We start from the raw sequence: 22,633 nt of genomic DNA on the forward strand, positions 1-22,633 counted from the left end.
AATGTGTGACACAACACAATACTTTGATTCATTGAAAATTAATATTAATTTCACATTATATTTCATCAATCTAACCACCCCAAACTTTCTTTGCCATTAACAAAGCTGACACTGTTTGTCAAAGCACCACGAAAACACTTACTGTTTTTGCACTGATATATGAAGCAATTAGACCCCTTTTATCAAACTCAATATAATACAATACTATGTATAGTATATTAATAGACAGTGCAGGTCTATAGATTATAAATGTGACTGATGTTATAATGGTTATAATTTCTATTAGAAAGGCATTTTCAAAGAAAATGCAGCGCGTGGTCGTAACAAGAACCATCGCCATAGAAACCGGAGGCACGCTGAAACTGCACTCGAGCTTTAGCGCGGTAGTGCTCATGGACGTTTTCCGATCGACTCGGGTTATAAACACAACATTAATCAGACTTGGGACTCAAAGTAATTAAACTAGGACCTAACCGGACCCGACAGACCATTTAAAATATAAACCCGGAACCATACGAGTCCCGCGTCCTCAGTGAAGAAAGACCTCTGCTCAAGTTCAGAAACAAGGAAGACACTGCGCTTGCGTCGCGTCCCACCCAATTCATTGAGAAACAGCTGAGCACGCAAACGCACACTGATAGGGAGAGACACGACGTGCATTCACGCAAAATGAAGCCAACGTGTTGATGGCTCAGAGCACGTTATAAAACGTATTCTTAAAATCCACATTTCTGTTTTAATAAATGCTCATAGTAAATCATAGCATATTGTCTAAAACATTAGGTAGCACATTTGCGACCCATTAAAAATTAGGGTCGCAACGGCAGTTCAAAAGGTCGCATATGTGACCATTTTGGTCGCAGTGTAGCTCCCTGTAAATACAAAAGTGTAAATCAGGGGGAAATGACAGAATGCATCTTTAAAATCTCAAAGTCATGTGAACTCATGAAGGTGAATAAATCACAGAATTTTTTTTTGGGGGGGGGTGAACTATTCCTTGAATACTGCAAATGCATCGGCCATCTGAATTAGATGTTTAAAAATAACAGACATATTTTCATTCAAGGACAGAAAATTTTGGCCCAAGCATGTTGCGTCAGACATTTTCCTCCGTCCGAGCCAAGTTTTGCATTCTGCTCAACCATCACTCCTGACATTTCTGCACTTCACAAAGGTGCAAAATAAAACTCAGCAGAGACACTTCATCAGCAAAATTTCTGTAGACATCTGTCTTCTAGGAGTCAAGCACCTTTACCAATAAAAGGTGTGATGGTGAAGCGTCTGTTTCTGTCCTTGTATTTGTCTCTCTCTCTCTCTCTCTCTCTCTCTCTCTCTCTCTCTCTCTCTCTCTCTCCTGTCAAATGTATATGCAGACACTTCTGTATGTCAGGCTCCCTCAGGGCAACTGTCTTGTTGATTTTTGTCGCTCGTGATAAAATCTTTATTGGTATTGACAGCTCTTTTCTTCCCTTTAGCTTGTTCACTGGGTTGAAAAATGTGGACACGTTAAAGTCATGGTTGCCTGACCATTACTGAAGGTCTCTCTCACCACGAGAAAGAAAAATCACAACTGTTTCTCTTTTCATAAATGAATAAGGTTTAGAAAGAATATGTAAGGAATAATTGACGACGAGCCGTTGAATTATAAGAAAAATAATGCACACCGGAGGTGGTGATGCGGCCACGACGCAAAGTGTCATACACATACATTTTTATGGCGCTGTATTCTTACAGTATGACATCAATTGTCTTATTTGTTTCTATTATTTTTTCTCCTAAGGGACTACTGAAACTAAGTGAGAACTACTAGAAGTAACATTAATGAGAACTTCAGTACTTTGAGCTATGAAAAATCAACCACTGCGAAATGCAATTTTCCTCTAGGTCCTGACCGACGATAACATTGTACATTGCCTCCTCAGGTAATGTAAGTGTGTTTTCCTCTAGAATAGTTGGAGTTTAGACCTTGGAATGATGAATACAGGCTCAGCTGTTCTCACCTTTCACATTTATTATAGTAAAACCAGAAATTCAATGCAAGGCCAGGTATATACATAAATGATTTTCTCTGCTCTTCAGCAATGACTGCTTTGAACCTGGATTTCAAATGAAAAGATTTCAAAAAAATGTGGGTGGGTGTCTTCTTTCACCTCCCGGATTTTTTTACTGGAGTAGATGCCATTTTCATATTTCATATTAATTTCTTGTTTTACTCATTCCCTGCCAGCCTTTTTTTTTTAAAGTTGCCCGCCAGCATTTTTTGTGATTTTAACTAGTAGATCTCTATGTAATATATATTTCATCCTTATAATCTTCTTTGCTGTCATGTTATAGCAGAGGTGCTGCATACCAGCACATTGAGGTGAAATGTGAATGGATCTCACGCTGTTATCCTGTCACACAGGACCAGACAGTCTATTTCATCCGAGTGCAGTGGTCTCAGACCTGTGGTGGTGGTGTGTTTATATGTGAGTGTGTTAGAAGACCACAGCGTCGGCTGTCACCTCCCTTCTGAAGTAAAGGGACAGATAAGTTCAAACTTCATGGCCTAGTTCTGTGTCCCTGAGCTTGTGACCTGATTCTAACCAGCTGGCCACTGTACCTCAACCGCTGTATGCAGGAGCGCCCGGTCTGTTCAACACCCATTAGGTCTCATTTATCATTGAGGGGTTTTTCTGTACACACTCATCCACAAAAACTACATTTGCATTTAGGGTTATAGTGCTGGTTGATCCACAATTCAGTTCGGCAACGCATGACGTCACCCATTAAAAGTGAATGGGAAGCATTAACACTTACGCCCCATGCGAATGTGCCGTAATTGCGTCTTACATGTTTTCTTGTAAATAATTTTTTTTTATCAAACTCATATGTTCAGGCTCAATAATGGTAATGTAAAGGTTACTATTCAGAAACTACCAGTGATGCGCGGGATGATCCGAAATGAACGGTTGCCTGCGGTCACCTGTGGTTAGGAGACATCCAAAAATATTTTTAATGATATTCGGGTCGCGGTCGGTCGGGTCGTTTGAAATAAAGATGCCAGTAAACTATTTTAAACAATTACTACTTTTAAAAAATTCAACTTTTTTTGCTGTTCAAGTTGCGGTTAGTTGAAAGCATTTCATGAACGTATAATATGTGCCAAGAGCATTCGGTCAATATCATGATCTCGTTTTTGACGGAGGTGACATTTAACCGCTTTTGCATCTGAGCTCTTAAATGCTGATTATCATGAAAAGGTTCAAAAATATTGAGATAATATTTCTAACATCATGCACAGAGAGAAAACAAAGCCAATTCACAAACAGAGAAAAAATAAACCCATCAGGGCAGTATGGTTCCCAGGAGGGAGTAAAATGTTGTGAATGTAAATGTATTATTATTATTATTATGCTATCTGCTAAATTCCTCCAGCTCTTCTGTGCTTTGTTGTTTTGCAGGCGTCCATTGAAGTCCTGGCAGCCTATCAATAGTTTTCAGGTCCACAGGCCCCTCACATGGATAACTTCAATGATAATCATCACAGAACCGTGGCAAACATTCAGTTTTGCATCTGTACAGAAGATATGTGAAGCATCATCCAAACACAGGGCTGTGAGGAAGACCAACAGCCACGGTAAACCAAAGTAAAACCTGAAATTGAATTCATGCTCAACTGATTGTGAAATGTTATTTTTTTAATCATTACCGATAACATTCATTGAAGAAGTCGAATGCATGTTTCATATTTCCTCACGGTTTACATTCAAATGTGCAATTTTTCCTTGCCAGCGACTTTCCTTCACCATGAAGATCTGTCTGCATTCATTTGCATGACCTATTTTAAGATTAATAATAAAAGTGTGTTGTGTAAAGGTGCTAATGCGTGTGTGCTGGTATGAATGTGTGTAAAGGTTCTGGCACAGTTCTGTTGTTAACAAAGAGCATTTAATTAAAAGTATGTTTATCGCTTTCACCCTTTCATGTTGATACGTTAGAATGGGTGTGAGAACAAGCTAAAAATAAGAGCCGGAAGGAAAAGAATGACACGCACATTAATTCAGTCTGTTCAAAGCACCATACAGAATATAGCTTTCGAAAAATGGAGAATAGAGGAGGGTTACCGTGTGCTGCTGTTATGCGCAGGGCAATGTTTACACGCTTTAACTCGTCTGCCCGACGGAGAGCAAGAAAATCAACTTGCTTTTTCTAATATCTCCAAGCACCTTTCTGACCTACTTACATCTTTTTGTTGTTTTCCCGCTAGCCCGTCTACATTTGCTCGATGCTGTGAAGAGAAAACGTATGTTTCTTTTCACTGTCACGGTTCGACTTTCTAAAGTTGAGAAAATAAAGTTTAATGAAGCAACCGAGACCGACACCGCAGCTAATTCTCAAAGTCGGCTCTGCGCTATCAGAATAAATAGGGACGGTAGCCTTTCAGAAAGTACATCCTTTGAACCTAAAAAGGTCATACTGTATACTGTAGGTACCCAAGAGTGCATGTAAGTACCAAACGTAAACATATCTATACCTAAATAGCACACATTAGGACCTCTTAAAAGGGCACTGCCCTGTGACAGCTTGGGACCAATTTTTCTGACAGTGTGCTTAAGCATCGACTGAAATGTCTTTGTTCAGTCAAATCCATTCAGTTCTCTGTAATCTAAACAGCCAAATCAAATCTGATTTTTACAATCCCACTCCAAAACTCATACATACATGATTTTTGAGAAGCGTTTCAGATCTGAGCTTTTAACTGATGTGACTATAAGAGCAACAACTACAGCAGCGTCTAAATAGATTTATATGCGGCATTCACAATGGATTAAATGGTGCATGAGAAAGTGGTTTTGTACATTGCATATGCATTACAGTACAGTAAAACATCATCCTGCCATTTTTGTAATTATACAGGAAGCAGAAGCACAACTGACTTTCATAGTAGAAAAACAAACTACGCCAGTCCATGGTGCTCAAAAACTGTTGGGTTACAAACAATGTTGAAAGATACCGACCAACCCTCCCGTTTTCCCGGGATTCTCCCGTATTTTACAATTATATCCCGCTTAAATAATTTCCTGTATTACTCCCGTATTTTCAATCTTTGTATAAAAATCCCACTGGCCGTATTTGATGTTTGCTACATTCACCTCCGGTAAAGCAGGGGGCAGTATATCTATAACATATGACTCAAAAAACAACCTCCAATACAACAACAAGAAAAAGCTTCCTGAGGGAGAGTGGTGGTTACCAACCATTACTGATGTACCGGATATTGTATGAATAAATCCATAAAAATTGAATCTGAATTTGTTACCTACTTGAAATGTCAATGTGCAAACTTGTGCTAAAGAACAGGCCCCGTATTCTTAAAGGACAAGTTCGGTATTTTACACTTAAAGCCCTGTTTTCAGATTGTTTATGATGAAATAGAACGATTTTTGACTGAAATTTGGACATATGATGCTGGCCCGAGAATTTTTGGTTTCCCCCACCCTCAATCCTTTTCTAAAATGCATTAAACTTTCGTTTACAAAGACGTGAAACTCACCGAGTGGTCAGGGTGTTCATTGATATGCTCACACAAAAATCGCTGCAAAAGATGCTTTCCAACAGGTGTTTTAGCATTCATTGTAAACTTGTGGACCTATTTTTCCAAACGCCTCACAACCGTATATTCTTCCGATGAGAGCTTGAATAATAGACACTCCAGCCCAGTTGGTGGCGATAATCCGCCTTTGCCAATTGCAAGAATAGAAACAAAGTTCCCGGCGCGGAGTAATACCGTACCTCACAGCACAACTAATACAAGTCAATGGAGTTGGTAAAAACTACGATAAAACCTGTTGGAATGCGTCCTTTGCAGCGATTTTTGTGTGAGCATATCAGTGAACACCCCTGACCACTCGGTGAGTTTCACGTCTTTGTAAACAAAAGTTTAATGCATTTTAGGAAGGATTGTTCCAGTGCACCTATGCAGCCAAATTTCAGTCAAAACCGTTCTATTTCATCATAAACAATCTGAAAACAGGCTTAAAGTGTAAAATACCGAACTTGGCCTTTAAAGCTTTTCAGAGAGCTCCGAATTTAGCTTAAAAACTGTTAACATAGGAGTCTTAGCTTAACTCTTTCCCCGCCAGAAAACATTGGCATGAAAAAAACGTGTTCCTGATGAATGTTTATGGTTATCTGTAATAACGATTATCCAATAGATGGCGCTCTTACCCAGTTTATAAAAAAATATTTATTAATTTTGCAGTCCCTGTATGTCTTGATAATCATTCTGAATCTGATCTCTAACAAAATTCCTTCACAAAAAATGCAATTATTTCAGCTTTTTGCAAAAAACATTTTTTGAAGAAAAATATTTGATAACCCATATTTAAGAGTTTATAAACAGAGAAAAAAATAAGGATAGGCTAAAACATTTTTTTCCCGTTGAGTTTGTTTGTTTGTTTGTTTATTGTTTGTTTGAAAGCAGATGGTCTGTTCTTTCAGCTGATATATTTGTATGTGTTTATATTTTAGAAGAAAATTTTCCTGAAAGGCATTTTGTAAAACTTTTGTAAAAAATAACAAAAAATGCTGGCAGGCAACTTTCAAAAAAAGGCTGGCGGGGAATGAGTTAAGAGCGATCAAGACCAATCTGAGAGCAACTCTGAGCAAGGAAAAGACAAAAACTTTTATCTTAGTGAGGAGGCGACGCTGACCACATTGCTATGTATGATATAGTCTTTTCAAAGACTGTGATTGGTTGGATGTCCAAGAAGGAAAAAAAAGGGTGCTTAAGTATAGGGTATATGTTAAGCCACCACTCAGCAGTTATACAGTACACACAAGCTATACCAACTAAGCAATATATATATATATATATATGATTTCCTATTGATAGGAAATAAACAGCACAATATGCTTCTGTAAGTGCTGTAATTGTTTGTGTGATGACTTTGCTTATATAAATCTGAACAGACCCAAATCATCTCTGCTGCACAGTTGCGTTTTTATTTTAGTGAATATGTTACTCTATGGGCCCTATCTTGCACCCAGCGCAATTGACTTTGTCAGTGACGCATGTTTCATTCGTATTTTGCACCGGCGCACAGCGGGTTTTTCCCTCCACAGAAGCACGTCGGCAAACTGTTGCTATTTTCCAGTTTCAAAAAACAATTGCGCCACTGACCAGAAAAAAATAAGTTTAAAGTTTAAAGTCAGTGGCGCGTTGCGCGTGGTTCATTATGCTATTTTAAGGGCGCACGCTTGACCATAATGTATAGCGTGCACAACGCGCATACACTTTGCATCTAATCTACACAGATGCAACAGTTATTTTTGCAAATCATAAATTGTTACAATAAAAAATATTAACACATGAGATAAGGGAAATCATTGTGGTGAGCATTGTGGTGATAGTTTTTATTTATTTTGTGTGGCTGCGTTAAAAAATTCTCATGCAAATAACGATTAAAATAATTTCATAAGTTTGTTGTGTGGCTGTATTATGTTTATTTTATGTAAATAATAATTAAAATGTTTTCATAAGAAACCTTAATGTATATGAACTTGATTTGTAAGTGTACTTTGGGGTTGGACCTTGCTTGCGTTTCTTGGGTTCGATTTCAAAGCCCCCAAACCCTTTCAGCGGTGAGGGTGGACGCAGCGATGTCCTCTGCTGGCGTCAGGTCATGTGTGGAGACAGATCCACCTCCCGTTACACGGCGTGCCCGATTTATGCTGGCAAGCTTGGGATTCCCCCGTCTCCTGACATCATTGTAGCGCTTGGCGCAACGATGGGGATGCCAGCTGATGAGATTGTGGCTATTTCCTCTCACGCCTGTTTAACCGACGCTGATTTGGGCGGGTTTCTCCCATCCCCATACAAAACAACTTCTCTGTCTTTGACTGCTCTTACAAGAACGTCGGTCTCCTCGGCTGTGAACCGCTCCTGGCGTGCGCCTGGTAAATCCGTCATAATAATAGCAACCCGCCATGGAACTTGCGCCCTTGCGTTTAAAAGGAATGTTGGATAGCGTTCTGATTGGTTTATTTGACGTTACGCCCAAACCACACCTATGAATAATGAACCTACTTCAGACCAACCCCTTATTGATTTGCGCCCAGCGCAAGAGTTATTTCTCCCGCCGGGAAAATAGCAACAGCGCCCAAGATCCGCCCCACAAACTCACTTGTGCGTTGTGCTTCGCACTTGCGTTTCAGATCGTTAAAATAGGGCCCAAAATGTAGTGATTATTTTTGGCGCTATGGCATTTCTTCGCGGTGTCTGAGATTTTAGCATGTTTCTAATAAGATGCTCAAACATGCTCCCTGCATGATCTAATGTGTTGCATCTTATTAACTTACTGTCATGCATTGTGTGAAACACATTTCATCTCCCTCTTTGCATTTTGTCCACTTTCCCTACGGCTAAAGAAACTCTTAAAAGTCTTCACCCATACTCATCCAATTTCAGACCTTAAGACCTCTTTTAAAGGGGACATATTATGAAAATCTGACTTTTTCCATGTTTAAGTGCTATAATTGTGTCCCCAGTGCTTCTATCAATCTAGAAAATGTTAAAAAGATCAACCCAATAACTTAGTTTTGGTAAACCATTTTCTGCAAGCATGTGAAAAAATAGGTCATTGTAATTTGGCCCTTATTGTGATGTCACAATAAGGTAATACCGCCCACTTTATCTGCACTATCCAACCACAGCACAACCATTTAGTATGGAGAGAAAGAGAGAGATAAAATATTTCACAGCACAATTGAGCTTCAATTGCAACAAACCACCATCATTGTGATCAGTGGTTGCACTTCATCCGCTCATTTGCATTTTAAATGACACACCCAAAACGGCACACTTTTGCTCAGACCTATTTTAGACTTAGTTTACATCTTAAAAAAAATCTCATAATATGTCCCCTTTAAGGTTTCTGATGCTTTCTGAATTACTTCTTTCTTTACTAGGATCTTTCTTTAATTTTGAGGGGAAATGCCAACATTTCTAGGAATTTTCTAAGAATTTTGACACCATAAGCAACTCTTTGTGCTAAGATTTTTTATGAATACAGGCCCAGATTAAAAAAGTTGGAGTTGCAGTTTAAACAAAGCCAAAGAGGAATGGAAGCTGCCAGAAGCACTTTATTGCCCAAAGGTTGCTGTTTTATGGCTCATTAAACTTTATTGAGTTTTTGGTTGTTTAATGGAAATATTGACTACCGAATATAAGATAAAGCAAATGATCTCATTTAATAGGAATATAAAGCACACCGCTTATTTTATCTGATCAGAAATGTTTTTGAAATCTCTGATTTTCCCTTTTGGCACAAATGAGAACCGTTTGTCACATGGTTGATCTCTTCTAATGCTCTCTTACAAAATGAAAGTCTGAGAGGAAAAAAACGGATGTGTTAAAGATATTTCAGTGTGTCCTGTCAATGCCGACTGCCATAGGAGAGAAGAATCACATTGTGTCTCCAGGACTGATTTCAGACAGATAACAGAGTAAAAATCTAGCTCAATACATCTATTTCTGACACATAATCTTGAAATTACTTTTTAGGGATGTGTGAAATGGATTAAAAGTTTAGCAGGAAAACAGGTTTTAAAGTTTCACTTCATCGGTCTCTCTAGTTAGTATGGCTTGTACTTTATTTGTTTAATTTGATGAATGGCCTCCAGGCCTTGTTCCCCCCAGATGAGGAGTTTAAAAAGTATCTGATGCCATACAGAATTATTCATAAACAGCAAGACTAATGAGCTCTTCTGTACATAAACGCATGGACCACGATTCAAGCAAATTGTAACTGGGGCACTCCACAGAATACTTATTGATATCTGAATATTTCATAGTGTGATAAACCAACAACCGCACCCTTCAGAGACCAAAGAAGCAATTACAGGCACTAAATAACAAGCCAAAACCGCCTGAAGTCAAGACTAGCAGTGTTTTGTGTGTCAATATGTCAAATCTTTAATCATTAGTATGCAACACACTTTTCACTGTGTTCTATTTCTAGCCTTACAAAGTTGTCTTTCTACTTCCAAAATAGCCGGTTTTAATCACAGCTTAATTCAGAATGCATGAAGACATTACAACTAAATGGTTGGTGTGCTGGTCATTTGCCTTTGGGGAATAAGAGAAACAAGAGGGCATTATCTTTATCGCTCTATGGAGTGAAAATAATGGACAAATCAAAGCTTAGCATCTGTAATCTTCACTGTCCACATTTAGCATTTCAACACTTTACACACAAAAAACCTTTAGCTTTTTCTTGTCTGCTAAAATAGATGGCTAGACATATAAATGTGGACTGTAGCAATAAACAGACTTTATTTAAACCTATAAGCAGACTTTTATTAAAGTAACAATAAATAGAGGCAAATATGCAGTTACAATAATCTCAAATCAGTATTTTGGCACTTAAGCCACATTTAAAATTGAACTTGGATTGCATCAAATTACAAAATATCAAACCAAGTGACTTGAGAGAAAGAGATTTCATACACTGGCAGAAACACAACTATAGCTGAAGAGTTCATATTAGTACCAAATCTATACATATACTCATTCTCATCAAATGTGTAGAATTTGCACTCTGAAAAGTTGTGCAATAGATATCAAAGTCCAATTTTGTGTGCATACTGTATGATACACCAATCCTTTCCGTTCACTTAATACTAAGCATCATTTTGTGTCATTTTATGTTGATCTTGTTCTCTATTTTTACGCAATGCTTGCTTGCAGTTGGGGTTAGAATTGGAGTTTGGGTTTTGTCTGAAATGTAACAGAAAGTTGTTCTAATCTCAATCCCCAAAAATTGAGAAACCACTACATGAAGTGAAACAAAAAGATGTGTGGTATTAAGTAAACGGGAAGTACTGGCATATTAAATGCACGCAGAATTGGACTTCGGCGTATGTTTTGGACTTTTCAAAGGAGTGGTAGTCATACGCAAATTATAACTAATCCTGTATCGTCCTTGACCCCGAGGACAATGAGACAAATCGACCCAGTTTCCTGCTGCTGTGAAGATCATCACACCGCTGATCTAATGACCGTCCTTCAACGTGGTGCCCAGCTGATATCTGACCAAACCAGTTTAATCTGCTTACCCATTCACATACCCCGATAGTATTTATATATCGTCGCTGTCCGATGAAAACCACGTATGTCCATTTTGCAGATTTTGATTTTTTTTGACGGATTGAATGTCCAGGTTCAATTCCGTATACAGTATGCTTCACATATCTAAATGGCCAATGAAAAGTTGTGAAATCATGTCATCTGATTTTCACGTATATCCATTTGGTGTCAAAGCTGTCAATCATGCCGCGTATCTCCCACCCTGTGGAAGCATCTCACCGGTCTCGTGAAGTTTCATCAAAGCTCAGCTCTGGATAGCCGAATAAACATAGCCTGGTTTGACAATGACTTTCCTTCATTGAGGTAAAGGTTTCCCCACTGACGCCAGACGTACGTCTAGGAGTGACAAAATTACGGTAGGACTGTGCAAACAAAGTATCTGTCTAGCATTACCATGTCAGTGTATTGATTCATTGTCCCTTTACATTTATAATTAATATTAAATAAACTAAGCATATTTAATAAACTAAGACGTAGGCTATTTAATAAACTGAGCGTATTCATCTGTCTATATGAAACGCGACCTGGCCATTCTAATTAATGATCGGAAGCAGGGGCGGCGTTTGCGTATGGCAGGGTATGGCAGTTGCCATACCCTAGCATTCAGACAAAACACCAGAAATCAACAGGCTATAATGAAGCTTATTAAAAATAATGTTAAATATTTTCAGTAGAACATATCTGAACATTGGTACATCACTAATATGGATAATTTACGCGTGTGCGCGACTTCATGCTATAATATAGGAACCGACATGTGGATGACATCAACGTGCCGCGAGAGCGGTTTGAAAGCAAACTCTTCCGATGATTTCTCGCCTCACCCTCGCGGTACTTTGATGTCATCAACCTGTTGTTCTTGCAGCGCAGCTTGAATTGTGCAGGAGGTCTCATAATGACCGCTGTTGTTATAATCTTTATTTTCGCAAGTAAACTCCTTTTTTTTAACATTCAAACAGACTCATGGTTCTCCCCCACACTCGCGCAATGCATATTGCATACATTATTCCAGAAGTAAAATGATTTGTTCTCTGTGGATAAATAAACATGTTCTCTTACACTGGGAAATTGTATCGCAGTCGAAGTGAATTGTATTAATTATTTGCGCGCGTTTTTGAATATGGCGACTTGTGGAATAAAAACTGCACGACGACAAAAGGTAAGACTTGTTTTTGCATTTAGCCCTGTTTTACTAAGTTTTATTTAGTGTTTTAGTCTTAGTTGGTTGGCTGGGTTAACTACGTGTGCTCTATCACATCATTAAAAGTCTTTATTGTGTTTTTATAAGTGTTTATTGGCGGCTGTAATGACAAGATTTGTGAAGGGATGTTACAGTATGTTTTGATATTATCTTGTTTTAGTTTATCTGTTGCTGGAGTTGCACTTAGTTAAGAATGACAACATTTGAAAATCATTTTAAACAACCATGATTTCTATTTTTGTTTTTCATTTGTATTGCTTCCGTATTGTTGTCAGTAAGTGTACATCCGTGCAATAATAGTATGATTTTATAAAGGTTGGTGGAGTATGTACACATATGGAAATAATGTGGTTTCATAGATTCGTTATTGGCCTTCTTGTATGAAGAATTTTTGCCATACCCTAGGTTTTCGTGAAACGCCGCCCCTGATCGGAAGAATGCGTATCGACCACCGTTACTCTAAAATTTGCACGTATGTCCATTTAAACTCAATTTTGGTCAAATGTGGATTATATCATTACACTGGCTAGAATATGGTTGCATGTAAAGATGCCGTACCAAGTATGACAACGCTACATTCAACTGCTTTTGAAATACTGTGTTTTTTACTTCCTGAAAAGTAACTGTTTTGGACATATGTGAGTTTCATTGGGCAGCGACGATATATATAAATATATGTATCCCTCTCAGGGGTTTTCTCCTCCTAGGAGTTTTCCCCCTGGAGTAGCCAGGAGGGTTTTTCTCCTAGGGGTTTTTTCCCCTAGGAGAAAAACCATCCTGGCTAGTCCAGGGGGAAAACTCCTAGGAAAACTCCATGCGCTAGTGATAAACAAATACCGGTACACAGGTCGTAGCAGCAAACACACTGTGCGTTAATCATGCTGAATTTCTGACACTGTCATAATATCCTACATATCGTAGGCTATCTTTGGACGCAAGAGGGGGAAAACGGCCACGATCAAAGAAATCATGATGATTATTCACAATGCCAATCTTTCATCTGGAACAGCCAAAAATCGTGCAGTGTATCCCAGGCTTTAATTGTACATACTAGGACTTTTTAAATGGTACTGGCCTAATGACAGGTTGGGACTATATTTGACCATTTGTGCAATCATAGAACTAAATTCCAATTAAATGGGAACAATAAATATCATAAGCACTATATTTTTATATTTATATTAGGGATGTCCCGATCTCCACTAATAATACGTCATTTCATGTACTACAGCTTTTGATCAGTAAGTCCTTATCGATCTAAAATCACTTTTAGTTTGAGTCGTTTATAACATGCATTTGAAAAAGCAACACTCGTCAAACATAATTATTAAACATATTCTTTATTATCATGAAAATACCTGAAAAGATTTGAAGAACAGCAATATAAATATATCCTTCAGCCATTTCATGGAGCTGCGTGTCATCACAGCTGCGTGTGTATTGTTCTTCGTCTACAGCGCATTTTGAGTTTCTGCACGAGAGCGCCCCCTGGCTTTTGGATGTAGTGGCATTTCACTGTAATTCATTGAGAAACATAGCAAGCATTATCGGCCGATCGATCGGAGCATCCCTAATTTATATGCCATCGCAAAATGTTGGCCTATATTTGCATTTGCCCTTTTCTGCACGTTTTGTACATATTTGTTTACATTGCACTGGTCTGTATTGGTACACATTTTGTTTACCACCGTAGCTGCTCATGTTGTACTCATTTGTTTACATTGTTGATATTATATTTGGATGTTTATATTTTACATGTGCATGTTTGTACTTCTGAGAGCTCAAAGGGGACATTTCACAAAAACATTTTAAAATGTAAAATATATCTTTGGTGTCTCCAGAGCACATATGTGAAGTTATAGCTCAAAAAAATCATATAGATAATTTATTATAACATGTAGGGGTGACCCCGAATAGTCGAAGATTCGATGCATCGATAGGAGAACGTCTCGGTTACGGATGTAACCCTCGTTCCCTGAAGGAGGGAACGGAGACGTCACGTCGTGACCGACGAATTGGGAACTCGCTTAGAGAGACCAATCTGCTTCGAATACTACTAAAACGCCAATGAACTTGGCATTGAGATATTTGCATAATGCTGGCGCCGCCCCGCCAGGTGCGTATATAAGCAGCAGGTGCAAATAGGGAAATTAGCCTCTTATTCGCTGAGAAAGCCGGAAAGTGTGACCGGCCGTAACAGCAGGTGGCAGCACCTGTGGCGACGGGACGTGACGTCTCCGTTCCCTCCTTCAGGGAACGAGGGTTACATCCGTAACCGAGACGTTCCCTTTCAGTCGGTCACTACGACGTCACGTCGTGACCGACGAATTGGGAATCCCTATCAAAACGCCACTAGGGGCTGACCTCTTCCAGTGACTGCGTAAAAGCCCTCCGGTTCCACTTAAGGAGGAGGAGGTAGGTTTTAAGGCAGAAGGCCGGGCACTAGATGTTCCTTTAACCCCACAGAAGTGCCAGCGACTGGGAAGCGCCCTACCTGAGCGGGATAGGAACGCTGCGGAAGCCACCACCCGTCTTAAGGGCTAATGGTGGGCGAAAGTCAACCGTAGTTGAGAAAAATAAGACAGCCGTGGCTGTGTAAGCAAAGCAGTGCTCTGCTAAGGGAAACGTGGGCTAGTAGGATTAACCCCACAGAAAAATACTCACAATGGAACCCGGTGGGACACAATGTGGAGCCCGAGCCAGACACGTAGGTTCGCGAGGATACAGCTAGTGAAAGGCTGACAGCCAATGCTCCGCAACAAAGGCTGCCAAGGCAGCGGAGGAAGAACAATTCAAACCATTACGCATTTTTGTTCTGAAGGCCTTCCATACTGACACAGTTATGAAGCATCAGTTGGAGGCTGCAAGCCGACCTGCGAGACTGTTCTCCGTGCTCCCCCTGGTGAGGAAAGAACACGAGAGGATACAGGCCCGATACGAACACTGTAGAATTTAATGAACGTATTAGGTGTCGCCCAACCAGCAGCTCTGCAGATGTCTGTTAGCGAGGAACCACGAGCGAGAGCCCAAGATGAGGCAACACTCCGTGTGGAGTGCGCTCTCAAATTAAAGGGGCAAGGAATACCCTGAAGATTATAAGCCAGGGCGATAGTATCAACTATCCAATGAGACATCCTCTGCTTAGTGACAGCTTTCCCTTTCTGCTGGCCACCATAACAAACAAAGAGCTGGTCTGAGGTCCTGAGGCTTTGCGTGCGGACCACGTAGAATCGCAGTGCGCGTACGGGGCACAACAAAGCCATGGTTGGGTCTGCCTCCTCCGGGGGCAGCGCTTGCAAGCTCACCACCTGATCTCTGAAAGGAGTGGTGGGAACTTTGGGCACGTAGTCTGGTCTGGGCCTCAATGTTACGCTTGAGGCAGCAGGACCAAACTGAAGGCACGAATCGTCAACAGAGAATGCATATAAATCCCCTACTCTCTTCACTGAGGCCAAAGCTAGCAGGGTCAGAGCCTTCATTGATAAAAGCTTCAGACTCGCAGACTGCAAAGGCTCGAACGGGGGGGCCTGAAGGGCTTTCAGCACCATGGACAGGTCCCAAGGAGGAATAGAAGGAGGGCGCGAGGGGTTTAGCCTGCGAGCGCCTCTTATAGTGTAATAACCAAATCATGCTGGCCAACTGATCTGCCGTTGATAAGTGAGTGAGTGACGAGCAGAAATAGCGGCGATATCAACTTTAATGGCGAAGGGACAGCCTACCATCTAACCTATGTTGAAGATATAAAGCACAATGTTAATGGGGCATTCTCTGGGGTCCTCGCGTTGCAAAGAGCACCAGGTGACGAAAAAGGTTTCATTAAGCGCGTAAGCCCGTCTTGTGGACGGTGCTCGAACCGCGTCGATGGTGTTAGATACCGTTTGCGATAAATCACCTAAACCTTGCGCGCGCTCAACGACCATACATGGAGATCCCACGGGTCGGGGCGCGAGTGCCAATGTGCCCCTTCCTAAGAAAGAAAGTCCTTCCTCAGGGGAATCCGCCAGGGAGGGCTGTCGCGAGGAGCATTAACTATGAAAAACCAATTCCCAGTCGTCCAGTACGGACGATTAATAAAAGGCTCTCCTCGTCCTGCCTGACTTTGCACAGTGTCTGTGCGATTAAGCTCACTGGAAGGAATGCGTATTTGCGCATCCCCCGAGGCCAGCTGTGTGCCAATGCGTCCACGCCGAGGCTGCCCTCGGTTAGTGAATAAAATAGGCGACAGTGGGTATCGTCCGGCGACGCAAACAGGTCTGTCTGCGCACGACCGAACTTCTTCCAAATTAGCTGGACCGTCTGGGGGTGGAGTCGCCATTCGCCGGGGCGCGCAGCTCGAGAAGCGCGTCCGCTGCTGTATTGAGCGAGCCCGGAATGTGAATGGCACGAAGGGACCTCAGAGCTTCTGACTCCAAAGGAGGAGATGACGAGCGAGATGCGACAGGTGACGAGAGCGCAAAACCGCCTTAACGGTAAATAACGCAACAGTCGCAATGTTGTCGGTGTCGGCTAATACATCCTTCCCTCGCATCTCCACAGCGGAGCGTACAAGTCCCAGATATACAGCGCACCGCTCGCGGCAGTTGGGGTGCTATGCACACCCCTGAGACTGCAAGCCCGTCATACGTGGCGATCATCCCGTGCTAAGGGCATACATGCTACAGAATGCCAGGAGACCTTTCAGGGGCGCATTGTCTATCGGAAATGCCGGGTCTACCACGGGGAAGTTGGAATGACACGCAGGTGTAATGTTTACACGGTGTATGCCGGTGCGCCACGCTCTCCTCGAGACTCGATCGTAAGCCAACGCTGAAGCGGTCTCATATGAAGCAGCTCGGGCGGTGTCACAGCCGCAGCATGCTGTCATATGTCCAGGAGCTTCTGAAATTGTTTCAGAGGGACCGCGTACTTCCCTCGAATTAAACCGAGGCAAGTCAGAACTGACTGGTTGCGCGCTCTTGTAAAACACGCCATTTAGTCGATCGAGTCTAGTTTCCATACTGAGAAAAAGGATCCTCTGCACGGGGCAAAGTACTCTTTCCCAGTCGACCTGAAGACATAAACGAGCGAGATGCCGAAGCATTAACTCTGTGTTCGCGCACGTCTGCCAAGAACGGGCTATAAGTCGACGTACATAAAAGCAGAATGCGAACAACCCTCTCTCTGATATTTTAAAGCCGTGACTAGCACATGGAGACACGGAGAGAGAGAGACAGCTCGAATGATGTACTTAGTATTAATATGCCCACCCCACGACGCAGAGCGAAAAACGGTCTAAAGCGAGGGGAGATGGACACATAAAGTACACGTCTTACAGGTCTAAGGCTGCAAACGATCTGAATATTGAAATACGAGCCTCGGCGTTATCGTCCAAAAGAACACCTTTGTAGAGCCGGTGCGTAAATCAAATCGATCGTAACCCGCCGCGTATTTTGGGTACTATGAGATAAAGGCTGGAAAAACCCTATCATCATCATCATCTCGGTAAGAGGGACCGGCTCGATACATCCTTCGCCAACAGGATATCGATTTTTGCACGCAGTACATGTGCATCGGACGCTTTCACTACAGTGAAACGAAAGCCCGAATTTTGGGGTGTGCCGGATTCGTAACCGAGGCGGATTGTGCGTAAAACCCAACGAAACGGGCTGGGAACTGAAGCCAAGCACCCAGGCACCGTACGAGGAGAATTAACGACACTACCGAAGTACCCGCGGTGGGGCAGCGAAGCGAGACAGGTGGGACTGCCGGTGCGTCTGCTGTGACAGCATAAGCATCTACAGTATGTGTGTGTGACACTGACCTGAGCCCGCTGAGGGTGACGGTCGTCTGGTCTCCTCAGCGGAGAGCACAGACTCCGAGGAGGGTGCTGGTGGTCCCGTCTCCTCAGCGGAGAGCTGGAACTCCTCAGGACACCCGCTGGCGATAGAGGAGAGGGAGGAAGAGCACGTAAATGCCCGCTCACATCTCTCTCGATCCTCTGGAGACCTGGAGAAGGAATAGGAATGCACTCCTTTTGTGGTTTTGTGGGTGCCGGCTGAGAAGCCGGCGGAACAGAACAAAACGAAACCAAAGATTCTCCACCCGGCCCTCTACCGGTGGAGGGAGCGATGCCATCACCGTCTCCCGTAGAGTGATCCCATCCGAATCCAGGTCGCCCGTCTCAGGGCCGCTTCGATTTCCGTTTACCACGGGAAGCGGGTGGGGCGGGCGGGGCGGGCTGCCGACGGCTGTTCCCCCTCCGTGGCCTGGAAGATGTTCTAGTGGGGGGGGTGGAGGCAGCCGCCGCAGGGCGCCCTCGGCGAGGAGCAGACGGGGCCGCCGGCACTGGAGGGCGAGATGCAGGTCGCTTGCGCCGGGGCATGATCTGAGCGATCGCCTCCGTCTGCTTCTGGGCGGCGGAGAACTGCTGGGCAAAAGACTCCACCGACTCACCGAAGAGACCAGCCTGGGACACGGGAGCGTCTAAGAACTTGTTCTTCTCCGCATCCGACATGTCCGCCAGACATAGCCATAAGTGGCGTTCCTGGACCACCATCGTGGACATGGCACGACCAATCGCCTGCGCTGTCACCTTCGTAGCGCGAAGAGCCAGATCAGTGGCAGCCCGGAGCTCCGAAAGGACAGGCGAGTCGTGTCCTCCCTCGTGCAGATCCCTCAAGGCCTTCGCTTGATGAACCTGCAGCAACGCCATTGCGTGCAGGGCTGAAGCCGCCTCTCCACATGCCTGGTGGGCAGCGCCCGTTAAACCGGAGGACTGTCTGCAGGCACGAGAGGGGAGGGTTGGGCGGTCCTTCCAAGAGGGAGCGTGAGCCGGACACAGTTGCATCGCGACCGCACGCTCCACGGGAGGGATCCCCGTGTAACCCTTAGCGGCTCCGCTGGTGAGGGAGGTGAGGGGGGAGGGCTGAAACGGCCGTAATCTCATGGAAAACGGCGACTTCCAGGTTCTAGTCAGCTCCTCGTGCACCTCGGGGAAGAAAGGCACCGGTGGAGAGGGTTGTGACACCCGGGCAGCTCCAAAGAACCAATCATCCAGGCGGGACGGCTCGGGCTGAGGGGGGGGAACCCACTCTAACCCTACGGTCTCCGCCGCTCGAGCGAGCACGGCCACCATCTCTGGATCGAACTCCGGCGTCCCAACCCGACCAGAGGGAGGAAGGGCGTCGGGGTCCACGTCAGGGGGAGGAGGCCCACCCTCGGATGCTGCGGCGTCGGTGGACCCGGAGGGAGGCACAATGGATTCTAGAGACATCGTAGAACACGACGCTGAAGTCTCCATAGGCACATCAACCGGCTGTGGATGAGGAGGCTGAGAGCATGAGGACGAATCCCCCGACCGGCTCAGCACAGTGATGCGGAGGTCGTCCTTTGAGAGCCTTACAGCCGCACCGTGGCGGCGTTCAACACTCGCATGACGAGGGTTGCGCTTTTCCCGGAGGAAAGACAACCATCTCCGCAAATCCACAAGGGACATGCTCTCGCAGTGAGAACACTTACCCCCAGCGAACGCTGCCTCTGCGTGCTCGATGCCCAAACACGAAAGACAACGCTCGTGACCGTCCTTCGGACCCATGTATTTGCCGCACCCAAGATCGCACGGACGAAAAGCCATCCTGAAAAGGACGCTGATGTCCGGATATACGAGAGAGTGGCTGCCTTTAACAAGGCACAAAGCTCTCTCGTATCACTCTTTTAGGGAAATTCACTCAGATGCTTAGTTGATGAGCGCACAGGAAGGCAACGCACACACTAAACTCAAAAACAACAAACAGATGTAGAGCCGTGGAATAAGCGAAGCGTCCGCTGTGGTACTTCTAGTACAACCAACTTCAGCAATCAGATCCCAACAGAGTAGAGTAGCTTCTCAGTAGCAGATACTGCAGGCTTTCGAAGCGAATAAAAGCTAATTTCCCTATTTGCACCTGCTGCTTATATACGCACCTGGCGGGGCGGCGCCAGCATTATGCAAATATCTCAATGCCAAGTTCATTGGCGTTTTAGTAGTATTCGAAGCAGATTGGTCTCTCTAAGCGAGTTCCCAATTCGTCGGTCACGACGTGACGTCGTAGTGACCGACTGAAAGGGAAGCCTGATTCGACTACCAATCTCACAGTCGAATCGTCGCAGATGTGTTATGAATCCTTTGATTTTGGCCGTGTATGGGTGCACTGTGCACAAATCTGATTTCACATATAACAGCTTTCTCACAATATATTAATATACAGCATATTATTATAATTCTGCAAATAATATGTGAAGTAGCAGCTTTCAATAAATATTTTTAAAATGCGTTAATAAATTCAGCAACCCCTGTGACCGGGCTACATGTCCATAAGAGGTTCCTATGTTAAAAACCATTGCCTTTTTGTTTCTACATTTAAAAGAAAAAGCTGGCAATTCTGGTTATAATTTCATTCTTTTAATAATTTCTTTATTTTATTTTATTTATAAATCACTCTGGGTTATCTGATGTATCTATTTGGCTTGTGTTTTGTTTTTGTGCACTTGAGGCATTTTGCACATTTGTTCTGCACTTTGTTACTTCTGACCTTATTTTATTAAAAAAATGTATTTATTACAAACTTACAAATTCTGATCTAATTTAAGTATGTACATTTTGGATAGCTTTTCGTTGTATAGATTTCGCACTATTGCGTGCTGGCTGGCCATGCTTGCGCATGCAATTTAGCCGAACGTGCTAAGTGCTCTTCGTCTCATATTTAGAAGTTCATCAAACTAAACATTAAAAACGGATGTTTTCAACGGGTATAAGTTTTAAAAATGTATTTAAAACATAGTGGTTATCTTGTCAAACTACAAAACAGGTAAGCCGTTTCTTTAAATGTCGGTGATGAAACGGAAAATATCTGCACCGAACCTATTTTATGCCTGACACGACTGTCTTTCTTGTGATTTAATATGGTCGGTGTTCACTTTCAAATGATAGCAAAGAGATTCCTGAAATAAATAATATCATCCGGTCTTTCTGTATCTAAAGTGAATACAGAGAGGATAAAAGTCAGAGCAAGCAAGCAGGTATTTCTGTGCTACATAATAACGCATAGTGTCTATAAAATCATTAATTTCAGTGTTTTTCTTGTTATAAATTAACGTTTAATGAATTGTATATAAAGATTAGTTTTTATCATTTGCAGTAACAATCACAAATTATTTGTCATTTCTCATTTGTCGTTTTTTTTTTGGTCATGACTGCTTTGACGCGCTTAATCTCCAAATTAAATAAAAACACTGAATTAGCCGAGGTTTCCAAGGCAGGATCACCTTTGTTATATTTTTAGGTTTTACTTATCAAAATGTATTTTTGTGTGATGTTCTGTAGATCGTGGCTTTAAAATGTTATGAGGAATAATTAAACAAATGTTGCCTTACATTTGACCTTAAAAATATATATAAATGCATCGTCAGTTTTGTCTTCGTTTATTACTTGAAAGACAGTTTTGGTCACTTTATCAGAAAGTTGTTTATCTGTGCTGCTTGTGAAAGAAAATAAAAGTTATCAATTTGTACCTGGTCTGGCCCCCTCCCAACCCATGCACACAAACATAGATGATTCGACTATCGGTCGACTATGAAAAGATTCGACAATTCTGATTCGAATATGTAAATCCTTAGTCGAGGACAGCCCTAATAACATGTTAAAATTGTCACTTTGCAGGAGTGAGCAAAAAATGTGCCATTTTGGGGTGTGACCTTTAAAATGCAAATGAGCTGATGAAATGCAAACACTGATCACCATAATGGTGGTTTGTTGTAATTGAAACTCTCTCTCTCTCTCTCTCTCTCTCTCTCTCTCTCTCTCTCTCTCTCTCTCTCTCTCTCTCTCTCTCTCTCTCTCTTTCTCTCTCTGCACTAAATGGCAATGCTGTGGTTTGATAGTTGCAGATTAAGGGGCGGTATTATTATAATAAGATCCCCTTCTGACATCACAAGGGGAACCAAATTTCAATTAGCCTACCTGTTTTTCACATGCTTGCAGAGAATAATGTAACAAAGCTAAATTGATAGAAGGTTGATAGAAGCACTGGGGACCCAATAATAGCACTTAAACATAAAAAAGTCAGATTTTCATGATATGTTCCCTTTAATTCTATTCTATTCTATGCTATTCTATAAAAGACAAAATTGAGACATGTTGCAAGCTTTGTTTGCCAAGCATTGGAACATACCGGATTGTCTGGTCTTAGTCTTTTGGATGGTGGACCTCCATCTTCTGGGTGAAGCATGTAGAACAGACGCACTTTGTTGGCATGTTTCTTGCTCTGTTGTGTATGAGAAAGAGT

General features: G+C 42.6%; 1 protein-coding gene across 3 annotated transcripts in view; it reads right to left on the bottom strand.

The window, feature by feature from the left end:
• Positions 1-22,633, bottom strand: part of LOC135786566 (zinc finger matrin-type protein 4) — a 152,536-nt gene that overhangs the window by 97,758 nt on the left and 32,145 nt on the right. For all 3 annotated transcript variants that reach the window (XM_065296033.1, XM_065296034.1, XM_065296032.1), the window contains exon 3: positions 22,520-22,612. In XM_065296033.1, the coding sequence (XP_065152105.1) occupies positions 22,520-22,612 (93 nt within the window). The remainder of the gene's footprint in view (positions 1-22,519; positions 22,613-22,633) is intronic.

Source organism: Paramisgurnus dabryanus, chromosome 20 (genome assembly GCF_030506205.2).
Source record: "Paramisgurnus dabryanus chromosome 20, PD_genome_1.1, whole genome shotgun sequence".
NCBI lineage: Eukaryota > Metazoa > Chordata > Actinopteri > Cypriniformes > Cobitidae > Paramisgurnus > Paramisgurnus dabryanus.